Genomic DNA, 26,433 nt, shown 5'->3' with positions numbered 1-26,433 from the left:
CACATACCAGACTTGACCACGCGGCGCCTCTCATATCAGGATTTACCACTGATCCACATCCATCAGGGAATCCTCCATGCATTCCTATGGGAAGGCAGGCCAATCTCACTATATGTAACCCAAAGCGCACGCACTTTACACTGGACAGCAGTAATAAAGTGCCTAGAGGCCTAAAACCACCAACACTACACAGGGAAAAGGCTAAGAGACAGGCAAACAGTTTAGGAGTGAACCCCCCAAAAGGGCCAAGTCCAACAATTGTTGCGTGAATAAGTCAGTATTCCAAAGTTACACTACACTGAGGTAACAGAGGTGTTGTGCTTTTCATTCTCTTGCGCCTGAAATTTTCAGAGGGCCATCAGATAGGATTCCTAGAAAGTGATGCATGAGTGTGACTATGGACATAGGAAATGCCCATAGTCTTCAATCTATGCCTCAATGATCTAGAGCAAAATCCCGTTTACCACTAGGACCACCCCAACCCTGCCCCAATTTAGGAGAGAGCTGAAGACCCATGTCTTTAAACAACACAATCAATCAATCAATCAATCATGCCATTTGTATAGCGCACTACTCACCCGGGAGGGTCTCAAGGCGCTTGGGGGGAGGGGTATGCTACTGCTCTAACAGCCAGGTCTTGAGTTGTTTCCTGAAGGCGAGATGGTCCTGGGTCAGCCTAAGGTGGATGGAGAGGGAGTTCCAAGTATTGGCAGCCAGGTAAGAGAAGGATCTTCCTCCGGCCGTGGCTCTTCGGATGCGTGGTACGGCTGCGAGGGCGAGGCTGGTGGACCGTAGCTGGCGGGTGGGCGTGTAGAAGGTCAGGCGGTCGTTGAGGTACTTGGGGCCCAGGTCGTGGAGAGACTTGTGTGCGTGGGTGAGGAGCCGGAACGTGATCCTCTTGTCGACGGGGAGCCAGTGCAGGTTCCTCAGGTGGCTGGAGATGTGGCTGCGTCGGGGGACATCCAGGATGAGTCGGGCGGAGGCGTTCTGGATGCGCTGGAGTCTTTTCTGTAGCTTGGCTGTGGTTCCGGCGTAGAGGGCGTTTCCGTAGTCCAGTCGGCTGGTGACGAGTGCCTGGGTGACAGTCTTCCTGGTCTTGGTCGGGATCCAGCGGAAGATCTTGCGAAGCATACGCAGGGTGTTGAAGCACGATGAGGAGACGGCGTTGACTTGTCTGGTCATCGAGAGGGAGGGGTCCAGGATGAAGCCAGGTTGCGTGCGTGGTCGGTTGGCTTGGGTGCGGTGCCCAGGGCTGGGGGCCACCAGGAGTCGTCCCAGGCGGAGGGCGAAGATCCCAGGATGAGGACTTCCGTCTTTTCTGAGTTCAGTTTCAGGCGGCTGTCTTTCATCCACTCGGCGACGTCTTTCATCCCTTCGTGTAGGCAGGTTCTGGCGGTGTCGGGGTCTCTGGTGAGGGAGAGGATCAGCTGGGTGTCGTCGGCGTAAGAGAAGATGTTGAGGTTGTGCTGGCGTGCGATGGCTGCGAGAGGTTTCATGTAGATGTTGAAGAGGGTGGGGCTGAGTGAAGATCCTTGCGGGACGCCGCAGATGACTTCGGTGGCCTCGGAGCGAAACTGGGGGAGGCGGACTCTTTGTGTTCTTCCGGCGAGGAACGAGATGATCCACTCCAGTGCCTTCTCTTGGATACCGATGTTGCTGAGGCGCTGGACTAGGGTGCGGTGGCAAACCGTGTCGAACGCAGCGGAGAGGTCCAGGAGGATGAGGGCCACTGTTTCCCCCTTGTCGAGCAGGGTCCGGATGTCGTCGGTGGCTGCGATGAGGGCGGTCTCGGTGCTGTGGTTGGCTCTGAAGCCGGACTGCGAGGGGTCGAGGGATCCGTTCGTCTCGAGGAAGGCGGTCAGCTGTCTGTTGACGATCTTCTCGATGACTTTAGCAGGAAAAGGGAGGAGCGAGATGGGGCGGAAGTTTTTGAGATCGGTGGGGTCCGCTGTAGGTTTCTTACACACAACACCACATCCTATCAAGTAAGCAGTCCACTTTCACTCTCCGAACTCAGCTACCGTTCCCATCAAATGTTTACAGTATCTTTGCCTTTGAACTTGTGCAGTGCTTCATTACCTTTCAGCTAACTTTGCAATATACAGGTGCTCCATACATATGCTCCTGTTTGCCCTTAAATTCCTTATTCTTATTCAGTTGTTTCAAGGTCTTGCCTGCAGGGAGCTTCAGGTGCCTGTTGCATGGTACCTATTGTCATCACATCAACTTTACATTTATTTTGCTGGCTTTCTAAAAAGTGCTTTGTGTAATACTGTACGAGGCCCTATGTGTGGGGGGGGGAGGTAGCGAGAGAGAGATTGAGATGGACAATATATGGGCTACAGCTGTTGTATAAGTGATAGAAAGGGTTCTGAGAAGAGATGGTAGAAGAGAGAATGAGTGAATAAGAGAACTAGAGAGAAATGCAGCGAGAGAAAGACAGGAATACAGTGAAAGAAGAGACTGCAAGGGGACAAACTGTTGGGTAAGGAAGGGCAGGCTGCTGGAGAGAGCCTGAGAGAGAAAGTCAGGGGCAGAAAAGAGAGAGAGAGAGAGAGAAGGTTTATGTCTGACAGAGAGAGAGAGAGAGAGAGAGAGAGAGAGAGAGAGAGAATGAGGGGCAGAAATAGACGACGGAAGGTAGAGACTGGTAAAGATAGATGGAAAAAAGAGAAAGAAAGATAGCTTGAGAGAGCATGAGAGCAAGAAGGTTTACAAACAGTAAGAGTGCGAGAGGGTATATTTTAGTCGCTATCTTAAATTAGTAGGTAAGGAGGATTAATTCTGGACAAGAGCCAAGGTAAATATTTCTGGCGTGAAGCCTTTTCCCACATATATTTTAAATATGTGTGCCGAAAACAAGAGAGGAACATTCAACCAATTATGAAAGGGAGCGTATCGACAAATTAAAATCAGTCTGGACCGGCCAATGAGGCCGCGGCTTACAGGCAGACCCCGCCTCCTGGGAAAGGTCTCCTGACAGATTGCGAGGTGTTCTCCAGTGTCTAGACTGTGCTGCTGAGTGCTCTGATCTCCAGTTAAAGTTTGTGTTTTCATTCTCAGATAACCAAAGCGCTAGACATGAGCAGCATGAAGGCGGGAAGCATCGTGATTATCGGCAGGTAATTTTATTGTGCGCCTTGTACGAAAGGAACACTGTTTTATATGTAAGTAGAAAAGTACAGAACACGTCCTAACCTCACAATAGTTTGATTGCCGAGAATAGTATAATTTGCCATGGTAAAGGTAGGTAAGGAAAATCAGCATTTACTGTAGGACCGATTTTAAAACTCGCAATAATCTGCTGTTAAACTGTTGTTTTCTGGCTCTCAATTTACCTGACGTTGAGTTTTTGTCAGTGCTGCTACTTAAAAGGCACATGATGTCCCGTCACCCGTCTCAAAAATAGGAAGCAAACATCCGTAGGAACGTGACCTTTTCGCGGAAAGACGTTTCCTGCTTTTCTTTGCCGTAAAAAAACAAGCACTGGTAAATGCATTATGTTTTGCCTATGTGAATAATAAGCTGTTTGTGTTGTAAGTTGTAGCTTGCTGAGTAGTTGTACAATATAAGTTACAGAAAATCTCTTAAATGGTTATGATTTGTTCGTGTATAAAAAGGCAATATATTATGCTATTACTAGTGGCATAGTGCGGGTAAGTAATACCAACATTTCGAAAAATTAAATGAAAGGAGGAAATACTAGAATCTATTAATGTAATAGAAATGTATGTTTTTAGAGGAGGTCTGACAACATTTGTACCCGGTGCCACTGCACCTGCTGCACCATTCGAATCATGGCCCTAGTGCCTGCAAGATAACTGCATTTGAAATTGCCTGTTTAGTAGTAAAATACATCAATATTTGGTGGTTGGAGGAGTTCTGACAACTTTTGGCTCCGGTGCCACTGCATCTGCTGCAGCATTCAAATCATGCCTGTAATGTAACTGCACTTGTGACTGCCTGGTTACTTCAACATTTTAGCAATAATCTGGGTTTAGTGGGGTCCCTAGAACTTTTGGTCCAGGTGCTACAGCACCTGCTGCACCATTCAAATCAAGTCCATTTTAACTGCAAGATAACTTCAATTGTGACTGCCTGTTTAGCAGTCAACTGTAGCACTATTATGTGTTTAGAGGGATTTTGACAAATTTTGGGCACAGTGCTACTGCACCTGCTGTGCTACTCAAATAATGACTCTGGTCTCTGCAAGGTAACTGTACTTGTGACTGCCTGTTGTAAAATGTAGCAATAATCTGGGTTTAGTGGGGTCCCTAGAGCTTTTGGCACCAGTACCACTGCACATGCTGCACTATTCAAATCAAGTCAATTTTAACTGCCAGGTAACTGCAATCATGACTGCCTGTTTAATTGTAAAATATAACAATATTAGGTGTTTAGAGGAGTTCTGACAACTTTTTGACCCGGTGCCCGTGCACCTGCTGCACCATTCAAATCATGAGCCTAGTACCTGAAAGATAACTGCACTTCTTACTGCCCGTTTAGTTGTCAAATTTAGCAATAATCAGTGCTAAGTGGAGTGGCTAGAGCTTTTGGTCCAGGTGCCACTGCACCTGCTGCACTTTTGAAATCATGACCCTAGCGCTTGCTAGATAACTGCACTTGTAACTGCCTCTTTAGTTGTAAAATCTAGAAATATGGTGTACAGGCGACACCTAAAAAATGCTGTCTTCTTGTTCTTTTGACTTTCACTACCAATCTGAAACCATTGCTTGGGTGCAGTTGTTCCTGGGATGTGTTTTGCTGTTTAGTTTATGTATGCATAGGAAGCCTTTATCGCCATGTGATTGACTACTCACAATGGTCCCGAAATGTCTTCTGGCTGGTTTGAAGTTCACCAGTCTAACTTTCAATAGCCTTCTTGGCATTTATAACTCCTTCAGCCAATTACATTTTAATTCAAATTACATTTGTTTGGGTGAGATTTCACCCACAAAAGTAGCATAAATAAATACATCAATTAAAAACAGCATAAAAAATAAAATATCATTTGTTAATATATCATATGTCATTAAAAAGGAATGAATAGCAGCATGGCTCAAAAACACGATTATAACAACATAGTACCGCGTTCCCTCACGGCATGGTTTAAGAAGCTGCCTACGTATAGGCAAACCTTTTCATCGGGTAATTGCACAATTCCACAAGAAGCGTAAATGCATCACTAAAATGCCTAATATTACAATATTTCTTTTTTAAAGTGGCAATAAAAACATCCTCGTAAATCTTTCATAGTATTTGCAAAAAAACAAAAAATGCATCATTGTTTGGACTGTTTTTCCATCACAAGCACAGGGAAAAGCAGCTAAGTTCAAATTAAAACCAAGGAGGAAACACATCAGGTATTTGACAGTGTCAGCTCTTAGATGGAACAATAGTGAACGTTCCCATCATCCCTGTTGCAGCCAAAGGTAGTTTGTAGGGCAGTTCAATGCTTTCAGAGATTGATATGCCGTAATCTGCATCTTTCCTCCCATTCTTCTAAAGCGGCATGTCTCCTCACAATTATAAAGTACAAGTGCTACCTCTTCTTTGTTAAGACTTTCTGAAACTAAAGGCACATCTCACGTTACGTTCAATACTACCCACCGACCTGTCGATCCTCCCAAGGATACTCCAGCTACTAAAGTCAGGACACACTGTATCCCAAATCTACAAACTATTGTCCCCAAAACCATGCAAATCACACTTGAGAAATGAGGTAAAATGGGAATCTGAATCTAACAGTAGAAACATTCCCTTTTACCCGGACAAGATACATAAAACTCCCTTTTCAAATAAAATCTGTCCAGTACTACGCCAAACGAAACTCCTGCTAATAAACAGAACATATTGGACCCCTGAAAGGATCGTTAAGCTTAACCTCAGCCAGAGCCCTACATGCTGGAATTGCAATGCACATGTTGGTAATCTTGCTCAAGTGCTCTTCCACTGCCCCATCCTACAAACATACTGGGATAAAATATACAAGTGTATAAACAAAACATTCAATATCTACCCCCCAGGGAATTCTTCTACATCCTTCTGAGACTTCTAGATTCAATGCTACTGAATGAAAATTACCGCTATCTGTTGGACCTTATGCTCACACTTGCCTGCAAAACTGAACTTAATAAATAGAAGAACTCCAAAGAAGTCTCCTTCAGAAAGTGGCAAGAATGGTTGTCCTTTCTCAAAGGGGCTGATGATATCTCTCTACACTCTTTGCCCTGGCGTCCCCCACATAGAAAGTTCTGGAGGTACCGTGATGCCTTTTCCTTTAAATATGATCCTCCTTGAATATCATAACTTCCAATAAACGAATACATACATTTTACTGAACCTCGTGATAACTACCATTGCACAACCACCCTCCCTATGGGTCTCTATCACGAACATGAGCCCTCTCGCCTGTCTCTCCACATAAGGAACGTTCCACATAGGACTAGCCTCACGCTACCCCATTTTGTCTTTATATCATACCGTAGGACTCAATGTGGGTGGATATGTGCGAGTTTCTTGATAATTACTGTTTTGACATTAGGTTTGTACTTGGGATATGTGACTGATTACTATATTACTGTAATTGATGTTCTAACATGATATCATTATAGTGCATCATATAAAAACTTTTATGCCCTCAATTGAACGCCTACAATGAAACTTTATGCTTGACCGACAGAAAAATGTCATATGTAAAGACCATCTGTATCTCTAACCTAACCGCAATTCAAACTGCCACTTAATTTGTAACCTCTTGGCATTTCCTTCTTCTTGTGTAGTTATTTCTTTCTATTATCATTATAATTGTCATTAAAATTGTTATTATTATTATTGTTATCATTTATAATCACATTTGTAACTGTACTTCAACTCCTGCCAATTTGTGATTTTCTTTTTTTTTCCATCTATGTTCTTGTTCTTTTCCTTGAAAACCCAATAAAAATGATTTTAAAAAAAGACTTGTGTATATATCTGGTTCTGCAAAGGCCCTCTGCAGGCCAATTTTCCCAAGCTCTGTTTTGACATATGCCACCCAGGGGATTTGAAGAGAGGCAGTCCATTATAATGTCTCTAGTTAGGTCTGCCTCCTTATTCTTCCAAATTGACAAACAGTGATATTGTTCGGGCTCTAATAAAGTCCCCAAGATAGCACAAGCCCAGTTCTTCATGACAAATGAAGTGGTTAAGATCCGGACTGCTAGGATCTTTCTACAGACCCTGTTTTCTTCCTGTAGTAATGCCTCACAGTCAATCTTAGCTTGTTAGCCGAGAGCACATTGCATCCTGGGACTGGTCATTTCACTGTCAACATCTTATGTGCTAAAAATGTCAGCATGCAAAGTGCAGTTGGCTTACATTCTGGGTTTGACCGAAGCTGACATGAGTTTGGCCCACTTGTAATTAGAGAAAACATCTAATTGCGTTTTTTTTTTAGTTCTGAATAATGTCAACTCCTCATGTTAGCAGATCTGCCAAGCTGGCTTGTGTAGTTTGCGAGAACGGCAGCTAGGACAGGGGTTTTAATCAACAGCACTCTGCATTCTGAATGTTCAGGGATCTTTTATCATTGAGTGTGGGCATAAAAACTCCAGCATTTGTATTCTTTTGAATATAAAATCAGCACTGGCTGAGACAATGTTGCACATGACATAGGGTTACTTGGCAGGTAAGCGTGCATTCATTTTATTTTCACTTGTATTGGGAACACTGGTGTAAAGATCTGGCATGCATATTTTCTATTGCACTTGACAGTCAGAGTATTGGCTGAGAAGAAAGATTCATCGGTATGAGCAACAGTTCCTTTGTGCTTTCTGGAACTGTGTTGGGTGGAATTGATACTCTAGCAATATGTACATCACCCTTGTCCCCTTTATATCGTGTTTCTGGTGCCGCACCTGGAGCCTGTACTACCATTGCCTACTTTTTTCAAACATTTAACTCCTCCCGCAAAGTATTGACTGTTTCTAGTATTGGATTTTCTTTCCCTTTCCGAATTGCGGACTACTTATCTGTATTTGGAGCACAGCTCAATGATTACCTTTTAGTGGATTGTGAATGACTTGTCTAATATCTTCCTTCTGCAAGTAGCTGTTTTATTTAGTATTTTTTTGGGTAAGGTCAATGGCTTGAAGGTTTTGTTTTTTTGGCTCTCATCTTTTATATATAGCACATTAGACCATTTTTACGTCAATTTAGCACATTTTAATATTTAGGGCTGACTTTTCAAACTGCCCTTAGGTTTCCATCACAGATCAGAGTCTGAGAAGGTTTAAGGAGATGCAGTGTTAGTAGGGTAAGAAATGTGCTTTTGTAATTCTGCGATTACTTACCGGTAATAGAAATACTTTGAGTTCTTCTCTCCAGGATAACTCACAGTGAGGCCCCTGTGCTTGCCATCACAAATATTTCCTACTCATAAAGTTCCCTCCCCACCTCCTTGCTTCCTGTTCTGTACCAAGCCCAAACTCTAAACAGTTGGACTGGCCGAAAAGTGCAGGAGGAAGGGCCTGAGTCATCATGGTTAGAGAAGGACTCGGAGTAAGGCTATGACTGGTAAGTAATCACAGCATTAACCCTTCATCCCTCCCGCTCTGCTGACTCGCATAGTCAGATATACCCAAGCTCAATATTGGACCAGAACAACAATACAGAAATGCAAACACATGTTTAATCCAGCGGGAACAAACTGTTTACAACAAGGAAGCCAGCACCCTGGAACCCAACAAATCAGGGACTTCTAGAACCTAGACCACCCTTGTTGGAACTGGCACTTTCTGGTTAGCTGAGGCAGAATCGAAAACAACAAAGGAGTGCTTAAGTGGAACTAAAAAACCCCATGTACCCATGTACCCATGAGAAAGTAATAACAGGGATGAATCTGTCCAACAAGGCAAGGCAAACAGCCTTTTGTTTAGAAGGACCCTCACTCACCACTAGTTGGTGACATGCTTCATCATCGGGTCCCCACTGGGGTGACCGAATGCCGCCCCAGCGTGCTACGACGCCTGAGTTACAGCGGAGCGGGTTTGGTGGTGAGTGTACTAGTGATTGAACTCAAAATTTGTGTGCAAAATAGGTGAGTGCAACATTAAAAAATACTGGGTTAAAGCCCAAACAAAATATTTAATGCAGGCCAACCCGTATTAAGGTTAAAAACGTGAAAGTCGGACAACCAATGGTACTGTATTAGGTGACCTGTGTCCTTAATTACAACAACTGGTCAACATGTTTCTGCTGTCAAAAAAGCGGGATCGCGCAGCATTCATCAGGACCACACTAAATGGCACTCCGGGGGTATGCACGCTCTAAGGTACACCCTCCCGTGAGGCACTTATGTGAAAAATACAAAAATTAGTTAAAAGGAAGAAATTACTCACGGTTATTTAACCGTGGCAGCGCACTGTGGAGTACAGTCGCCTAGAGGTACGAATTAATAGAAACTCGTAGACTAACTGGGTCAGGACAGCGTTGGGCAATGTTCACGCCGCGTCTTTCACGCCAGCGACTCCCCCGCCCAGCACCTACATCCAGGGACCGCCGTCTGCCCGGAAGGTAAAGGTTTTGAGTTCAATCACTAGTACACTCACCACCAAACCCGCTCCGCTGTAACTCAGGCGTCGTAGCACGCTGGGGCGGCATTCGGTCATCCCAGCGGGGACCCGATGATGAAGCATGTCACCAACTAGTGGTGAGTGAGGGTCCTTCTAAACAAAAGGCTGTTTGCCTTGCCTTGTTGGACAGAGTCATCCCTTTCCACAGGGTGGACGCCTCCTGACTATTAGGAATAGAAATTCTAAATACATAGAACTACCTGACCAAGGTTGGGGTCCAGGAATAAACTGTCACTGTTATTACTTTCTCATTGGTTCTTGGGTACATGGGGTTTTTTAGTTACACTTAAGCACTCCTTTGTTGTTTTCGATTTAACCTGAGGGGGCACAGGAGTGTTGACTCGAGCCCTACCTTTCCCGTTGATACATAAAAATAGCTGAGGCAGAACCCCATCCAGGCAGAACCTACCACTCCCATCAGGGGCGGGAGTTCACACACACTGAATACCTTGTACTCCCCCTTGGCTAGCTTGGTACTGAGCCGTCAGGCTTACCACAGAGGCAATGTGTAAAGCATTGGCACAGCACTCACAACAAATACCCTGAGCATCAAAAGAGAGACTTCACATGTGATGTATGTAAATAACTTTTATATTCAGAACAAATAATAATCAACACAACATGAACATCATGTATTTATGGTCCTTAATCACACTTGTTATTATTACTAGCAATATGAGGCCCAACTGTGTTCAAATTACATCAGCAATATGTGCACTCTGGAATGATGATGAGGCAAGATGAGGGGGAGGCCCTGGGGGGAGTCATCACTCTACAGGAGGTGAGAATCCCCATTAAAGCCATGGCTAAGGGCAAGATCCCTAGGACTGACAGCCTCCCCACATAATTGTACGTGGCTTACACTGATGAACAGGCCCCACAACTCATCACATACAGTGTCAGCCCGGGAATTTGGCCATCTCCCACCCACCACTAATGAGGAGCTGATCGTCCCACTGGAGAAACCAGGACGCCCCACCCCCGATGTCCTTTCATATCGCCCTTTATCCATGCTAAACATGGACTATAAATTATTAAGCTGTATTCTAGCAGCTTGCCTACTCCCTTTCATGACCAAGATCATACATATGGACCAAGCCGGATTCATCCCGTGATGCAATACAGCCACCAATATCCGCAGGCTTATCTTGATCCTCGAAGCTGGGATCCTAGACAAACGACGATGTCGCGAATGTCCCGGTCCACACTGGCAGATGCATATCTGGCCCGTATATCGTGGGAAGGGGCCCCCGGCAAGGATGCCCGCTTTCTCCGCTGCTGTTCACTAGCACAGTCGAGCTGTTTGCTGGAGCGGCAAGTTTGGCCACCTCCTTCCGGGGACTGAACAAGAAGGGAAAAACAATTATACTTCCCTTTAAGCAGATGATCTGCACCACAGGCCTCGGGCCTGGCCGCATGCAAGAGGCGAAGAAGGAGCTCTTATTTGCCGCACTGCAGGCAGACACGCTCCCCCCTCACTCATCTAAATTGCCAGCTTCTGCTGCAAACCGCATTTGACGATCGGATGTCCAGAAAAACAAAGAGCAGTGCAATCTGGTCATCACGATCACCCCTACCCCACCGGCAGTGCGTCGCCAGGACCAGGCGCGCAACACCCATTGGGCTCACGGGGTTTCAGCCTCCTCCGGCGTGTGTGTCAGCCTGGGCGAAGAAAAGCTTCGCGGGCTGGCGAGCATCTAATTGCAGCCGCACCTGAGTACTTAACAGGTCTTTAGAAGACCATTTAGTTGTAAATGAGGCTTTTGTTGTGTGTTCACCCCTTCTTACAGCCACTCTGTCTAAGTTTGGAAGAAATATTTTTCAGCCCCCCCCCAAAAAAAATTGGCTCTAGTTGCCCGCCTGTCAGGAACAGAGTTACTGTGAAAACGCTACAATGGACACAAAAAAGGAACAGGAAGTAAGGAATATGCAGGAGAATTATTGGAGTAAGAATTGTTTGTGATTGGAGGCACAGGGCTAGAGGGACAAAGGGCTTATTGCCTTTGTAACTGCACCAGTCCTGCCCCCCCTCCCTCCACATCCAGAGTTTATGCCTAACACTGATTTGGAGCCCACTGGTTTCCCTCCCCTTTCTATGGTGGAAAAGTTGCAATACCATGGTCATTTTGGATTCTGAAATTACCACTTCCAGCGTTTCCATTAATTGCAAATGCAACAGGACTGTTGTGGTGTACTGCATCAGCCACAATGAGGGCCTCCATGATTTGTGACCTGCAAACTTGGTTTTCTGTGGTTTGTGGGCTGTCTGGGGTAGTGGGCTGCTCAGCGGCACCACTGATGAGTTGTAGCCTGCTTAGATGTTTATGAGAGTCCTTGGGATAAGAAGTAAGATGCCACCTTGTGGCACATATATTAGTACACCTCTAGCCCTGCCCTCCTCAGTTGGGGTAAGCATTGTTTACAAATCTTTTTGAAGTCAATTGCTGGTGACCATCTAGTTAACCTGTCCCAAGGTGCACTTCTGTAGTAGACCTGCATGCTTTAGAACTTAGAAATGTTTATTTATTGCTTCAAAGTTCTAAAGCCTGTGGGTTCAATTTTTGGACGCCTGTTTCAGACAGAGCACACCAACACAATTTAGACTATTTGATGTAAAAATGTGTGTAATTTGTTATACATAGGAGAGCATCGTATGACTTATTTTTCTGTCCATATCTTTTTGCCATTACGTTTCCATCTTGTGCCTCTTCCTTTCTAGGTTTATGAGGCAGAGCAATGGAACGGAGTTTTTGTAGGTTCTTAGGAAGGTTGATTCCTGGAATAAGTAGTGAGGTACAACAGCCTGGGCAGTGGCAGAGAGAAAAGATGCCCCGTACTAGGGAGAACGTGCTATCTCCAGAGGCCGCCTTCTCTCTGAGATCTAGCAGGACGACACAAAACACGGATTATCTCAAGTACCAATATGATTCTTTTCTTCTCCTTCTATGCTTTTGTATTGTATTTATTTTCTAAGTGAAAACCACTAAATACATTGTCTTTCCAACGAATTAAGTGCATCAGTGAATTGTGCCATGCAAAATAGCTTGGCTCAGAGACTAAACAGAAATCTTTTTTACTCCCTTTCTGAGGGTAACTATTTAACATCCTTTGGCAGGGAGTTCAGTATCTGGAGACCAGGAATGGAGAATCATTGACTTCTTTTCAATTGGAGCTTTGTTTAACCAATCATTAAAACCATGGCACTGTCGCATTTGAGAGAGGATGCTGAAAAGTACCCTGAAAAGTTTTGACATAGATGTAGCCGGGGGCTGTTCCTTTGTGCCTTTTCAAAACTAATCTAAAGCCAGTTTAAAAGACAATGAAGGATGGCTAGGCCTTCCATATTGTTGCATGATTTTTTAACTTCAAGACCAGCTTTGCTGTCATATTTTGTCAATTAGAGCTCCTCAATGTAACCTTGAGCCAAGTTTAGAGTTCACACGAGAGGCCCACAATGATTATACGATGTTTATCTCACAAATAGGTTTGTTTTATTTGCTAAGAAATTTTCTGTACTGTTTAGCAAAGCCAGTTAGAAAGCCTAAGAGTTCTGGAGGACAGTGGAGTTTGCCTGAGTCCTGAAGTTTGTGTAAGTAATACCAGCATTGGTCTCTTCCTAACTTTGGTCTACTTTAATTTATCATTTGAGCTACTTCTTCCAGTCCAGTTTTTTGAGAGGGTAATTTTTCAAGAATGATAGGAAACTGTTAAGGATGAAGTTGGGCATTTCATAGCCTGGGTTTATCATATTCCAGTGTTTAAGTCTGTTTCTTGGAGTGGGTTCTTTGTTCTCAGGTCTTCGGGTTTGGGTGTGTTCGCGACACCACTGATTAGTTAGACGGAGGTATGGATGCCTTGTTGAAGAGATGATATGCTTCCTTTAATTTTATGATGATAGCTTTTACATTGTATTCTGCTTAATCACTGTGAGTTGATCACACTTTTGGGTCTGCAGGTATTCATACCCGTTATTCTGGGATGCAAAATGACTGCACCATTCCAAGTTTTTTCCCTGAAGATTAAGGAATACAGAATTACCATAGAAATCAGTGTCCCCACACCACATTTCATGAATTGTCCCACATACCATGCCCTCTTGCCCCAAACATCTTCCAAACCCCCGCAATGTGTCCTCAAGGAAACCCTCAGAGTGCATAATTACTGCTTATTTCACACATTTTAGCGAGCTTTATAAGGCAGATGTCATAAATGAGTCAGAGAGCACTGAGCAGATATCTGGAGCCTTGGACATGGTTCAAACTTTCCCATTAACTGTTAAATTTTCTTTACTAGAGGTACAACTAGCCAGCAACAACAGTGTTGCTGGGAAAGCCCCGGGACCTGACTGGGTGTCAATAGATGTATATAAATCTAATTTAGAACTATGGGCCCCACTTTTAACAAATGTCTTAAACAGCTGTAATAAAAACGGGTTTTTTAAGACTTAGCAAGAGGCCATAGTCGTTCCAATTTTTAAAAAAGGTGATCGCGGAGACCCAAAATGTTATAGACCAATATCTTTATTGGACTCACTAATGAAGGTCGCCGGGAGAGTCATACTTCATAGACTGCAGTCCTGGGTGGATGATCAAGGTGTCTTCTCAAAATTTCAATACGGGTTCAGGGCTGGACTGGGCACCGTGGAACAAGGTTTGAATTTAGCATTGATAAACTCTAAGTACACCATGGCCAGAAAGGAAAATGTATTTTTATGTTTCGTTGATTTAAGTTCGGCGTTTGACTGTTTGAACCACGATAAATTGTGGTCCATACTAGCGCAACTAGGAGTTGAACCTGAACTGCTAGTCTTCATAAAGGAATTATATAGGGGTGCTGGGGCTAGGGTGAGGTACGGAAATAAGGGTGAATGTACCACCAAATTTGATATTCGAAAGGGGGTAAGGCAGGGATGCATACTAGCACCTTTCTTATTTAATTTGTACATAAATAGTGCAGCATCCCACCTTATGGAAGATCAGTAAGATTACCCTAAAATTAAGAATTCCCCAGTACCCATACTCTTATATGCAGGCGATGCAGTAATCGTGGCCAGGACACAAATTGGCCTCCAAAGATCGATGACTAAATTCTCCAAGTACATGAGTGACAGAGGCCTTAACATAAACATCAGTAAGACCTTCTCCATGTGCTGTACTACCAAAAAGACTCTAAAATGTAAGACCTTTCTCTCTGGTTTTAAAATAGCCACGGTAGAGATCTTCTCATATTTGGGAATTAATTTCCACAAAAAGGGGACTTGGTCCTCGGCAGTGGAGGCTAGAAAAATGGCATTCTGTAGAGCGATTGGGGCTGTTCGATCGTTTGCCAATAAGCTGGGAGGTCGCCCAATTCCAGTGTTAATGGACATATTTAAAACAAAATGTGTGTCCACAGCTACGTACGGCGCAGGCCTATGGGGCATTACCGATTCCAATACTATACAGCTTGGAGAAAATAAATTCCTCCGTTACTTATTAGCTGTTCCTTGTCACATGTCAACCTTTGTGTGCCATCAAGAACTAGGCATACACTACATCTCAGACCTAATCAAAGTAGACCCCGTTTTACTGTGGCACAAAGTGTGGTCAACCGAGGAGACAGGCCTGAACAGGGACGTAATATTGGATTGCTTAAATCTAGAGGGGGCCACTAGGATACCCTGGCTCAATTATGTCAAGGCCTTTCTGACTGACATTGGGCATACAGAGTATTTCGACTCACCAGAATGCTTAGTGTCAGTCCCTAGGGAGAAACTTAAGCACCAATGCTTGCACTTTCTTGAGAGTAAGCGCTAGATGGCCGAGAAAAGTAAAACATCGGTCATGGAGAACCACTTGATCCTCCTAGGGGAGGGCACACAGCAATATCTGATAAAGGTGCAGAGCTGCTATTCACGCATGCTACTGACAAGATTTAGGGGAGGCACCTTTTTCAGAATGATCACATTCCCTGATCAAAACTGTTGGTCTAAAGACCTGGTTTTATGCCCTTGTGACAATATGTCAAAACAGTCTACCCTACACTGCACACTATTCTGTAAATTCTACACTCTGCCAATAAATGTTTTTTTGATACCACTCTTAAAAATCTGGGGCTTAAGGCAATTTAGGGCCGCATTCATGAAATTACAAATGTTGGAGGACGATCTGACCATGTACTTTGTTTCATGTTTTTTAAAATCCATAATCAAATCCAGGTATACCATGAATTAAATATACATACTTCTGCAAATCCTACCTTGACCCTTCCCTTCACAGATGCTTTTTTATTGTACTTCTTACCGTATCACTTTTATATTCAATCAATTTTATTCATTGTATGACTAATGATTAATATGCATACTCGTACATTTTTATTGTGCTTTCATGATTTTATTACCAAAATCGAATTAAGCTGTTTTTGATTTGATTTGATTTACTGCTTATCTCAAAGTCGTGATTTGGCCAGTAACTTCTGCCTGTGTGTCAAGTGCATTTCTAGATTGTGAGTCATTTATTATGTTGTTTAATCTTTCTGTGTGTGACTTCCCTTGTCAGTATTTGACAAAAGCAGTCCAGTTGGTGCCATACTTCTCAACCAGACATGAACTGGGACTTTTCGAATGGTAAAAGTATGGCAATTTCAATGGGAATAGCACAATACCCAAATCTGCCAGGACAATGTCCAAATCAGGAGTCGGAGGTTAAAATAAGTTTATAACTCCCTTTCCCTCCTCCAGAGAAGGCTGGACTGGAAAGTAAACACCATCACAGGGGACCCGGGTTCTTTTCCCATACAAGCTGCACAACCTTCTTTTCACCAAAGGAATGAAACAAATGAATTAAACTCTTTATTATAATCTTCAATTTTAACTTTATTTTACTCCATTTCTTATCTCCTGTTTTTCCTTTTTTCGACTGGAAAGGACGCAACCGTTCAAGTAACGACCAGGAAGGTAGCAATAGAGGTCTTCTCCTTAGTAGATTGAGTTACACTTAAAAGCTGTTCCTTAAAGCATACTATATCTATTAAGATACTTCTGCCTGTCTGTGCTACTTGGGTACTAGAATTCCAGCATGGTGCTGCAGAATTTGTATCATCTAGATCCTCTCATTGGACCCTTGGACTCCTCCGAGGACTAAGTGTGTGTATGTGTTCTGTGAGAGTTATATTTAGGGTCATATTTGGAGAGTTAAAGCCATGCCACTAATTTCGCGGACAGGCCATTGTAGGTGTTGTTGAGTAATCAAGATGATGCCATCCCGGTGCATGCACTACATTTCCTCTGATACTGAGCTTTCTGAACTTACCCTAGTTCTTCTCCAAAGGACTTTGAAGTAAGAACAGATTGATAGGTTTTGACTAATCATACAGTCATAAAAACTTCTAGATATTCACTATACATGTAATCACAGTTTTGGAACCTTTTTTTTTAATGTTCAGGAGAGCCTTAAAGACCTGGTTGTTTCCCCTGCCGGTTGGATAATTGAGATGGTATTAGTCATAGCTTGTAGGTTTGCTAGCTTTGATGTACCTTTTCAGTGCCAACCTACCATTGTGGGTGATTGCAGTGCTCTATAACACTATATAATTCAAATACATTTTGCCTTTAGTTATTTTATTTTCAGTGTGGTCCAAGTAAGATATGTTATGATACAACCTCAAAATGCCGAATTGGTCTAAATATTTTTACAAATCATTTTTGTGTTTCTTCTTGATCTAGCGGTCTCATAGGTCGCAGTTGGGCAATGGTGTTTGCCAGCGCTGGCTACAAAGTGAAAATCTACGACATTGTGCAACAGCAAGTTACCAGTGCCCTGGAGGACATAAGGTATGACCTTTGCGTAGTCAAAACTTCATGAATCCATATTCAGTTCAGTTGTTAATCTTGAGCTTAAATGATCAGGCCCTACTAAAGTAAATATGCATCCTTACTTTAAAGTTAGGGCAGTGTCTAGTGTCCATTTTACTGGTAATAGAAAGCCTAGTGACAAAAAGAACATTTTGGGATAAGAGAAATACCTAGGGACAACAGAATGGTTGTATGTTTTTACTTCCTTTTCATCTTCATTGCGTACACCACTACACAGCATGACATTACAGTACATTGTCTCGGTCGGTGATGAGGGAGACTCCTACTTAATGAATCAGCCCTAACCCTTAACATATTTTTTATCGCTTGCCTTTGATGTGATGTCAAGCGATGTCGTGTTTAGACAATGTACTGAAGGTGATATAGTAGTGGTGTACCAACAGAATAGGTGAGTGATAAGAGGAGCCTACGGATGAGAGAATCCTAGAGATGTGAAACGCCTATGGATATGAGAAAATGCTATGGTTAGCGATAAGAGAAAATGCTAAGGTTAGGGATAAGAGAAAATGCTATGGTTTGAGATAAGAGAACATGCTATGGTTTGGGATAAGCAAATGCTATGGTTAATGATAAGAGAAAATGCTATGGTTAGGGATAACAGTTAAATTCCATGGTTAGTGAGAGGAGAAAATCTATGGTTAGGGATAAGAGAAAATGCGATCGTTTGAGATCAGAGAAAATGCTATGGTTAGTGATAAGAGAAAATGCTATGGTTTGGGATAAGAAAATGGTATGGTTAGTGATAAGAGAAAATGCTATGGTTAGGGATAACAGTTAAATTCCATGGTTAGTGATAGGAGAAAATGCTATGGTTAGGGATAAGAGAACATGCTATGGTTATGAAAATCCTGCAGATCTGAGAAGCCTATTGTTAAGAGAAATGCCTACCAATAAGCTACGCCAAGAAGCTTTGGAGTAAAAAGAGCTGTTAGTGAAGGGAGACACGTGGGGTTTCTTTCATTTATCTGCTGACAAGCTTCTGATTATCAGTATTCAGTAATGGTTAAACGGTGTTAAACAGCTTGATTAACAAAATATTGAAAATAGAAGTTATTGCCTATTTTTCTTGTGTGCTCTCTCCTTCATAATGTAAACTGTAGCACATTTCACCCACTCTTTAAGGTTCAAATACCTCTTCAACTCTGACCAAAATATTTCTAAATCGAAAGCTTGTGAGTGAGAGATCTTTATTTCAATTGTAATTTTTGTAACTTGTGTAGGCAGAGTAGTGATTTGTGTGGGTGGATTCTGTTTGTTTTTGTGTGTGTAATCAAACTGTATTGAGATTATGCAGCACCAACGCAAGGAATGGGAAACACAAAAGAAAGGGAGAGAAAGGCACACATCATATGCACAGTACTGTTGGCATCATGCTAGAGCCGCGGCTCCTGAACGTGAAGGATCCCGGATACAACCTTCGGGGCACTAGTATATTGTAATATTCCCACCATGTCTCCCAGATTTTACGGTATTTATGGGGGCATCCACTCGCTATTTGTACGGGTTCTTCTAGTTTCAGTCCATCTCCACTCATCCTGGGAAGGGTGTGGGCTGGTTTGCAACGTGGGGAGACCGCTTTCTTGATGACTGTGACGCCGATTCCCAACAGTGCATATTCTACCCTAGGGCCTCCTCCGTCTTTCAGAATCTCGAGCAGCTCAACACAGAAGGAGCAGCATATTGCCTACTGTCATTACTGGGATTAGAGCTAAACATCCATCAACAGTCGAGTACACTACTCTTAACCCCAAGTGGGTCATTGACAGGATCTGTTCCATCTCCATCCATTCTTCCAAGCTCTTTGATAAATGTTTAGTGTAAAATTGTGGTAGATATATCCAAGAGGGTGATCATCCTATAGTTGACTCATTGTCTTGTCCTTTTTTGTGTACAGTGGGATCCTGACACTCCCCATCAAGGAAGCCGGGATTGTATTTTCTTCAATAACAGCTTCAGATAGTGAGACCAAAACATGGGCCCACAAATTAGGATCTAATTTCAAAATTTCATTTGGCCCATCTTGGCCTTGGGATCTTGATGGCTTAAATGTCTTTATTAGCTGCTCAATCTCCCCTATTGTCAGTGGGCCCACATCTCGGGCTAAACCCCCACTCCTGTGCCACCAACACCCCACATGCTCACACTCTCATGAACCAGCCACCTGATTATGCTCACAAAGACCAAACACCACTCACACAACATCCAACAGTTGCATACAAGCCCCTCAACACCCACTTGCTCACCAAACATGCCATGGAGATATTGGACCTACTGAATGCTCTACTCTTCCTCACGGAAACATGGCTAAACCCATCCCCTGCACCGTACATCACTACAGCCATTCCTGCCAGCTCAAGATTGTCAGGCAACATAGTGAGCACAATTCCAGAGGTGGAGTCTACATCATATTCAAAGATACCATCAGCTCTTTAATGGATAGAACACAAGCTGTCATTCTGCCACCTTACTCCTCGGATGCCTGTAAACTTTTCTCTGGAGTGTCACAAGGTTCATTACTCAGTTGCACCCTCTAACATATACAGGATTCCTCTGGTCCACGTCATTTGCGCACACCACATCAAAACACACTCCTCTGGTACTCTTCCTTTTGGATAAGACCCCCAACAAAAGAAACAAGTTCACCACCTGCATGGCTGTAATCACTAATTGGATGAAAGCCATCTGTCTCAAGTTCAATACCGAAAAGATAGAAATACTGATGTTCAGCAAGAACGCCTCACCACAGGAGTCCAACTGGTGGCCGGCCGAACTTGGACGAACACATAACCAGCACCCACTGCAGGATTCTCAGAATAATCGCAAACTGGACAGTACTGCACAAGTCAACGGAGTCACTGGATACTATTTTCACACCCTGAAGGTGCAGAGGAAGAGCTTCAAATGCTCCCAAGCAAAAGTAGAAGAAATGTCATTCAAGCCCTAGTCACCAGCAAGTTGAACTATGGGAAGACCCTCTATGCTGGGATCACCGAGCAACTCACTAGAAGACTGCAAACCATTCCGTTCTTGGCAGCTGGACTCATCCTCAACCTCCCACACAGAACTCACTCCACACCACACAGGAAGCTCCACTGGTTCCTGATATACAAGCGCGCTCATTTAAAATTCCTCACAAACACATTCAAAGCACTGTACAACTTCGGCTTCAACTACCTGAACAGTGGAATCTTCTTCCACCGACCACCCAGACAGCTCTCCTCCACAGAACAACTACTTGCACACAATCCACGCATACACAAAACCAGACCAGGAGGTTGGACGTTCTCTTACATTGCTCCTGAAGCGTAAAACGGCCTCCCACTCCTCACCAGAGCCTCCTCCTCACTACTTTTTCTATTTTTTAAATTTATTTTTATACATAACCCAAAGGGGGTATTACAAATCGTTTCATCAGCCATTCGATGGCAAAATAAGTATACAATATAACATAAAGGTCTAAAAGATACATCGTGGGACAGTGATCAAAACATCTGTTGAATAAAAACAGAACATTGCACAGAAAACGACACAAAACTCACATTTGGTTAACTGAACAAGCGGCCGTATCAGACAATTTCCTCGGCTCACTCCTATCTGACCCAGCCCACAGTAGGTTCTCCACCATCCCCAGATTTTATCAAATTTACGTGGGCAGCCTCTGCTGCGGCATTTCACTTTTTCGGCTGCCATATAGAGGTCCACCCCCGCCTCCATTCCTGTATAGAAGGCCTCTGGCGCTCTCCAGCATTTAGCCACATCTCTTTTTTGCCACCACCAGGCCCAGCAATCAAAAGATCAGTTTAGAACGGGAGAAGATGACCTAAGTGGGGATCCTCAATATCATATAACTCGGATCAGACTGAAGTGTCACCTCTAAAATGGCTGAGGGCTCCTGAAGGATCATAGTCCAGTAGTAGTGGAAACACGGGCATTCCCACAATGTATGTATGAAGGACTCTATTGTATCCCCACAGCGCAAGTAAGCTGGTGACGGCGCCCTTCCCATATGGTGTAGACAACGACAGTCATAATATCCCCTTGAAGTAGTTTGAATTGGATTAGGCGCAAATGCGCCTTGATGGCAGCCTCGCGAGGGTGCATTAGCACCATCTCCCAATCTATGTCCTCTAGGTCTCCACATCTCTCTGCCACCTCTGCCTTAACAGGTCTAGGGTGTCTGGCATATTATTGTTTATAGTTCTATACATGGCTTAGACAGCACCTCTATCGAGTTGATCCAGTAAAATGCGACCCTCGAGGGGGCATACTCCGGTATGTCGATCCCTGTCAGTTCCTCAGCCCTCCAGGCGTGTAAAGTCGGGCATAGCGAAAGAATTGGGATGGGTGTATGTGGTATTCTTTCTGTATCGAGGAGAACATCATGATGTCACCTTCCTCAAAGATGTCTCCCACCCTGCAGATGCCTATTTTATGCCATGCCCCAAAGCCCCTCAGTTTTGTGATCTCTCGCAGCCAAGTTCCCTTCCAGAAGGGTGTTTCTCTGGTTATTTTGTGGGCCCTTCTAAGTGTCCTAGTCATCCTGGCCCAGGGTTTCAATGCCACCTGTGTTGCAGGAGGTGACATCTGGGATCACCCCCCATACAGATAATGTATTTGTGTTAAATGAGCTAAAAGAGCGCATTCGAGCCTAAATGTCGGGTGGTCTTGTGGAGCATAAATCTAGTTATTAATATTAATCAGATGTGCCACCCAGTAATAACCCTCCATATCTGTGAGCACAAGCCTACCTTAAGAGAAATCAGGGTTGTCCCCCCCTCCCGTGAAACACTGTCGGTGTGACCAGGTAGAAAGTGTTTTGGAGTATATACAAAAACTAAGGCAGTGTAATAATTTTGATGAGAGCATCCTGCCCCATGAGAAAGACGGGAAGGCCTCACCACCTAGCTGTGTCAGCCTTGAAGTCAAACCGTGCCCGTCCGACATTGCGACGGACGTACAGGTCTTTTTGTAAGGTCAGGAATGTCCCTAGATATTTAAAGCCCTCCTCCCATTCTTTAAGCCCCTGCGACCGTGGCAATGGTGTTCATGTCACGTGAGGGGTGGAAAGTACTGATTTGTCCCACTTGACCTTATAGCTCGAGTGGGCACCATATTAACGCAGTATTTGGAAAAGTGGTGGGAGGGTATTTACCGAGTCCATTACATATATAGGGCGTTGAACCTCCTTGGGCTTCCGGATTTAATTATAATCTCTTAACCAAGAGAATGCATGATATTGTACCACTTTGTAAATGTATTGTATGGCTATTGTTGCTTAGAGATTGATGTCTGGATGAATGTGTGCATATGTATGAATTCTGGAATGAGTGTTGATTATGAATGTTGAAATGTGGTACCGTATTTATATGTTGTATTAAAATTAATTGATTCAATGAATGTTAATAATGAAAATAAAAATTCATATATTCCATACAATAAGTAACATGTTCGTTTGTTAGCCCAGTTCTTTGCTGACTATTGAGTAACCTCATTAGGCACCTATAAAATTGTTTGTAGACAGGTTGATTGTTTTCTATTGCCGTGGTTGTTATCCCCTGTCCAGCCTGTCTATTATCTGCCTTCAGGGGCCCCATTCTTAGTGGTTATATAGTAGGATATCGTCAGCGTATAACGATATTTTCTCTACTTGCTTATCCTCCACTGCAATCCGGAACCCACCAACTCCAGGTTGTTGTCTTATCATGCATGCCTGAGATTCTGCCGTCAGGGAAAATAGAAGAGGAGACGGGGGGGCGGGGTAACCCTTCCTGGTTCCCCTGTCTGTTGGAAATTCGATCAATATCTTCCCATTAACCCTCACTGTGGCTACCGGACACCGGTACAATATCGCTACCCACTTCTGGAACCTAGGGCCGTGGTCTAATTTCAAAAACGTCTGCCCGAGGAAGGGCCAATAAACCGCGTCAAACGTCTTTTCTGCGTCTAACGATAGGAAAACATGTGGGGTTGTATTGGTCTGTACAGCATTTAGCCAGTCGTGAGTTCGCCGCAGGTTGAGGCGTGTGGATCTGCTGGGCATAAAGCTTGATTGGTCACAGTGAATTAAAGGGGTGATGGCCTGTAACAGTCTGGTAGCAAAAATGGTGGCCAATAGTTTCATTTCCACATTAAGCAGTGATATTGGATGGTAAGAGTTGCACCTGTCTCTAGGTTTCCCTTCCTTGGGAAGGATAGCTATGGTGGCCTTCTGGAGATCTGGAGTGAGTTCACCGGAATCGCACACTTCGTGGAACATATTAAGGAGATGAGGCCCAAAGAGATTTGCTTATTGCTTACAAAATTCAGCCGGGATGCCGTTTGTCCCTGGTACTTTCCCAGGTCTCAATTTTGCGATGGCTTTGTGGAATTCAGTTAGTTTTAAGTCTTCATCAAGGAGTTCCCTTGCCTTCATGTCTAATACTGGAGTGGGAATTGGCGCCAGATATTGTTGTCAAGTCTCTAAATCAGAAAGCGGCCTAGCTTTGTAGAACTCTCTGTATTAGTAGGCGAAGTCACCCACTATGAGTTCATCCATGTCATATATTTCACCATGTGGGCCTAGAATAGTGTGTACCCATTGAGCCTCCTGCTCCCGCTTGCTTAACCAAGTCAGCAGCCAACCAGCTTTGTCCCCCGTCTCATATAGGCTGTGAAGAGTAGCCATCATCTGTGTTTCGGCTCCATCCTCGACACATCTCTATATTCAGTTTGTAAGGATTCAAGCTGTCGGAGAACCAGGGGGTTAGACTCCATCCCAGGTGAGCTTTCTAGCTGCAGGATCCATGTTTCCAGATGCTCCAGTTCCCTTACCTCATGCCTCTTTTTCTGTACTATCCGGTTTTGGGCCCCGATCTCTAAATACCGTTTTGAATGCTTCCCATAAGATTCTCTTGGAATCTACTGAGTCCTTATTTTCAGCAAAATATAGCTCAATATCTGAGTGGAGGTCATGTGCCACATTCCGTTCCTTCAAGTCCCAGGCGTTTAATTTCCATCCTTTGGCCTGCCTATTTTTGGGCTGCCTCATTTGGATCAGCAGGGTGAGTGGTCTGTCAGTATCTACACCAAATAGTCCACTTGCTTGATGTCCCTACCTCACCTCGTGGCACAAAGATATAGCCCAACCTCGAATACACCCTGTGTTCCCCTGAGATGGGACCTATGCAAAATATCAACCAAACCCACCAGATCAGCAATTTCGGCCAGTGCTGTCTTCTGAGGGGGAGCCGCAGAAAGACCAGAGCAGTCCGCATCCGTAGCCATCACGTCATTGAGATCTCCAACTTCCATATGTAGTACAGCGGTGATGTCCGTTATTTTGGCCTGGGTGGGTGTTTGGTGTCAGAGGGGGCGTAGACACTTAGCAGGGTCATTTCTGTGCGGCCACAGTGACCCTGCACTCCAACGTACCATCCCTGTGGGTCATCCCATGTCCTTGTTATTTTAAATGGGGGGATTTTCCTAACCAATATAATCATTCCCATGGCCTCTCTGGTGAATCCTGCGTGTGCTAGGGTGGTGTATACCCCTCTTACCAGATATCTGCAGTGTGCCCCCTGCAACTGGGTCTCCTGAAGGAGAACCACATGTGGCTGTATTCCTTTAACATATTGTGCCACCATGCCCCTCTTAATTGTACTCACAAGGCAGTTTACGATCCAAGTCCGTTTCGTTAGAGGTGAGTCATTTACATGTCCAGTCTGGGCCATTGGGAAACAAGTGGTATTGGAGTTATTATACAAGTGTGTGTACCTGTGCAAACTTTGGTGTGCGACGGTGTATCCTCGATGTCAACAAAATAAACAACAATAAAGCTGAATGAATCTGCCCCTCCATCCCATCCACCCTCCGCCCTACCCCCCCTGCCTCCACTCAGCATTAAACCATGGCAACTGTGCTGAACATTGCTGGAAGAGGGTTTGGGAGGGCTGCATCCCACCCACCATCTCATTAAACAGAACCCTGAATACTTATACCAACATCAATAGATGTGCAAAAAAAGCTGAAAGGAGCAATACATTTAACAAAGCATTGGAAATGCAATAGGTCCCGCATTAGAAAAGTTGGAGCTATTGGTCTTGTAAATGACAAATATTTTATTTATGTGTTGGTTTTTAAAGTAGCTAAATGGATAGCTTTGTCATTTACAATGCCAATAGTTATAACTTTCGCGAATGTGACACCTATAGCATTTGGAATGCAACATGTTTTGTATTTACGTGACTTAGATGGCAGCTCTGGTCGTTAGGCCACATCTCTAGAGAGCACGAGAGTGCAGCAGGGGAGAGAAGCACAGAGAGGGAGCAGAGAGTGCAGCAAGGAAGAGAAGCACGGAGAGGGAGCCCAAGAGTGAAGCAAGGGTGAGATGCACGGACAGGGAGCCTAGCCTGAGAGTGCAGCAGGGGACAGAAGCATGGAGAGGGAGACAGAGTGTATCAGGGGCGAGAAGTACGGACAGGGAGCCCAACAGCGAAGCAAGAGAGAGAAGCAGGAGAGGGAGTCTGAGAGTATAGAAAGGGAGAGAGTTGAGTATAGAAAGGGAGAAGATGAGTTTGGGAGAGAGGCATGAGAGGTGGAAGGCAGAACAATGGAGATAGACCTGGGAAAGGAGTAACCATGGGAGAGATGAAGATGAGAACTACAGGGAAAAACAAGTGGTGTTGACTAATGCCAAAATGGTATAAATGATGCTGTGTTAGTGCTCATTGACAATCTAGAGGGGAGGGGAGAGAAGGGAGAGTGAGGAAAGAGGGGAGAAAGGGAGGAGAGTGTGGAGAGAGAGGAGAGAGGGTAGAGGAGAGAGAAGGAAGAGTGTGGAGAGAGATGGGAGATGGTAGAGGGGAGGGGAGAGTGAGGAGAGGAGAGGAGAGGGGGGAGAGAGAGGAGAGAGAGGAGGGAGAGGAGACAGGAGAGAGGAGTGTTGTGAGAGGGGAGAGTGGTGAGAGGGTGGAGAGTGGTGAGAGGGTG

General features: G+C 44.2%; 1 protein-coding gene across 1 annotated transcript in view; it reads left to right on the top strand.

Annotated features, from left to right (window-relative positions):
* The first annotated feature begins 2,976 nt into the window (after window positions 1-2,976).
* CRYL1 (crystallin lambda 1) overlaps window positions 2,977-26,433 on the top strand; it is a 599,473-nt gene continuing 576,016 nt past the window's right edge. Inside the window, exons 1-2 of the mRNA XM_078657074.1 lie at window positions 2,977-3,122; window positions 17,317-17,424. Coding sequence (XP_078513200.1) covers window positions 3,082-3,122; window positions 17,317-17,424 — 149 coding nt within the window. The 5' untranslated portion in view covers window positions 2,977-3,081. The remainder of the gene's footprint in view (window positions 3,123-17,316; window positions 17,425-26,433) is intronic.

Source organism: Lissotriton helveticus, chromosome 8, assembly GCF_964261635.1.
Source record: "Lissotriton helveticus chromosome 8, aLisHel1.1, whole genome shotgun sequence".
Lineage (NCBI taxonomy): Eukaryota > Metazoa > Chordata > Amphibia > Caudata > Salamandridae > Lissotriton > Lissotriton helveticus.
This window is presented reverse-complemented; position numbering and strand designations above follow the sequence as displayed.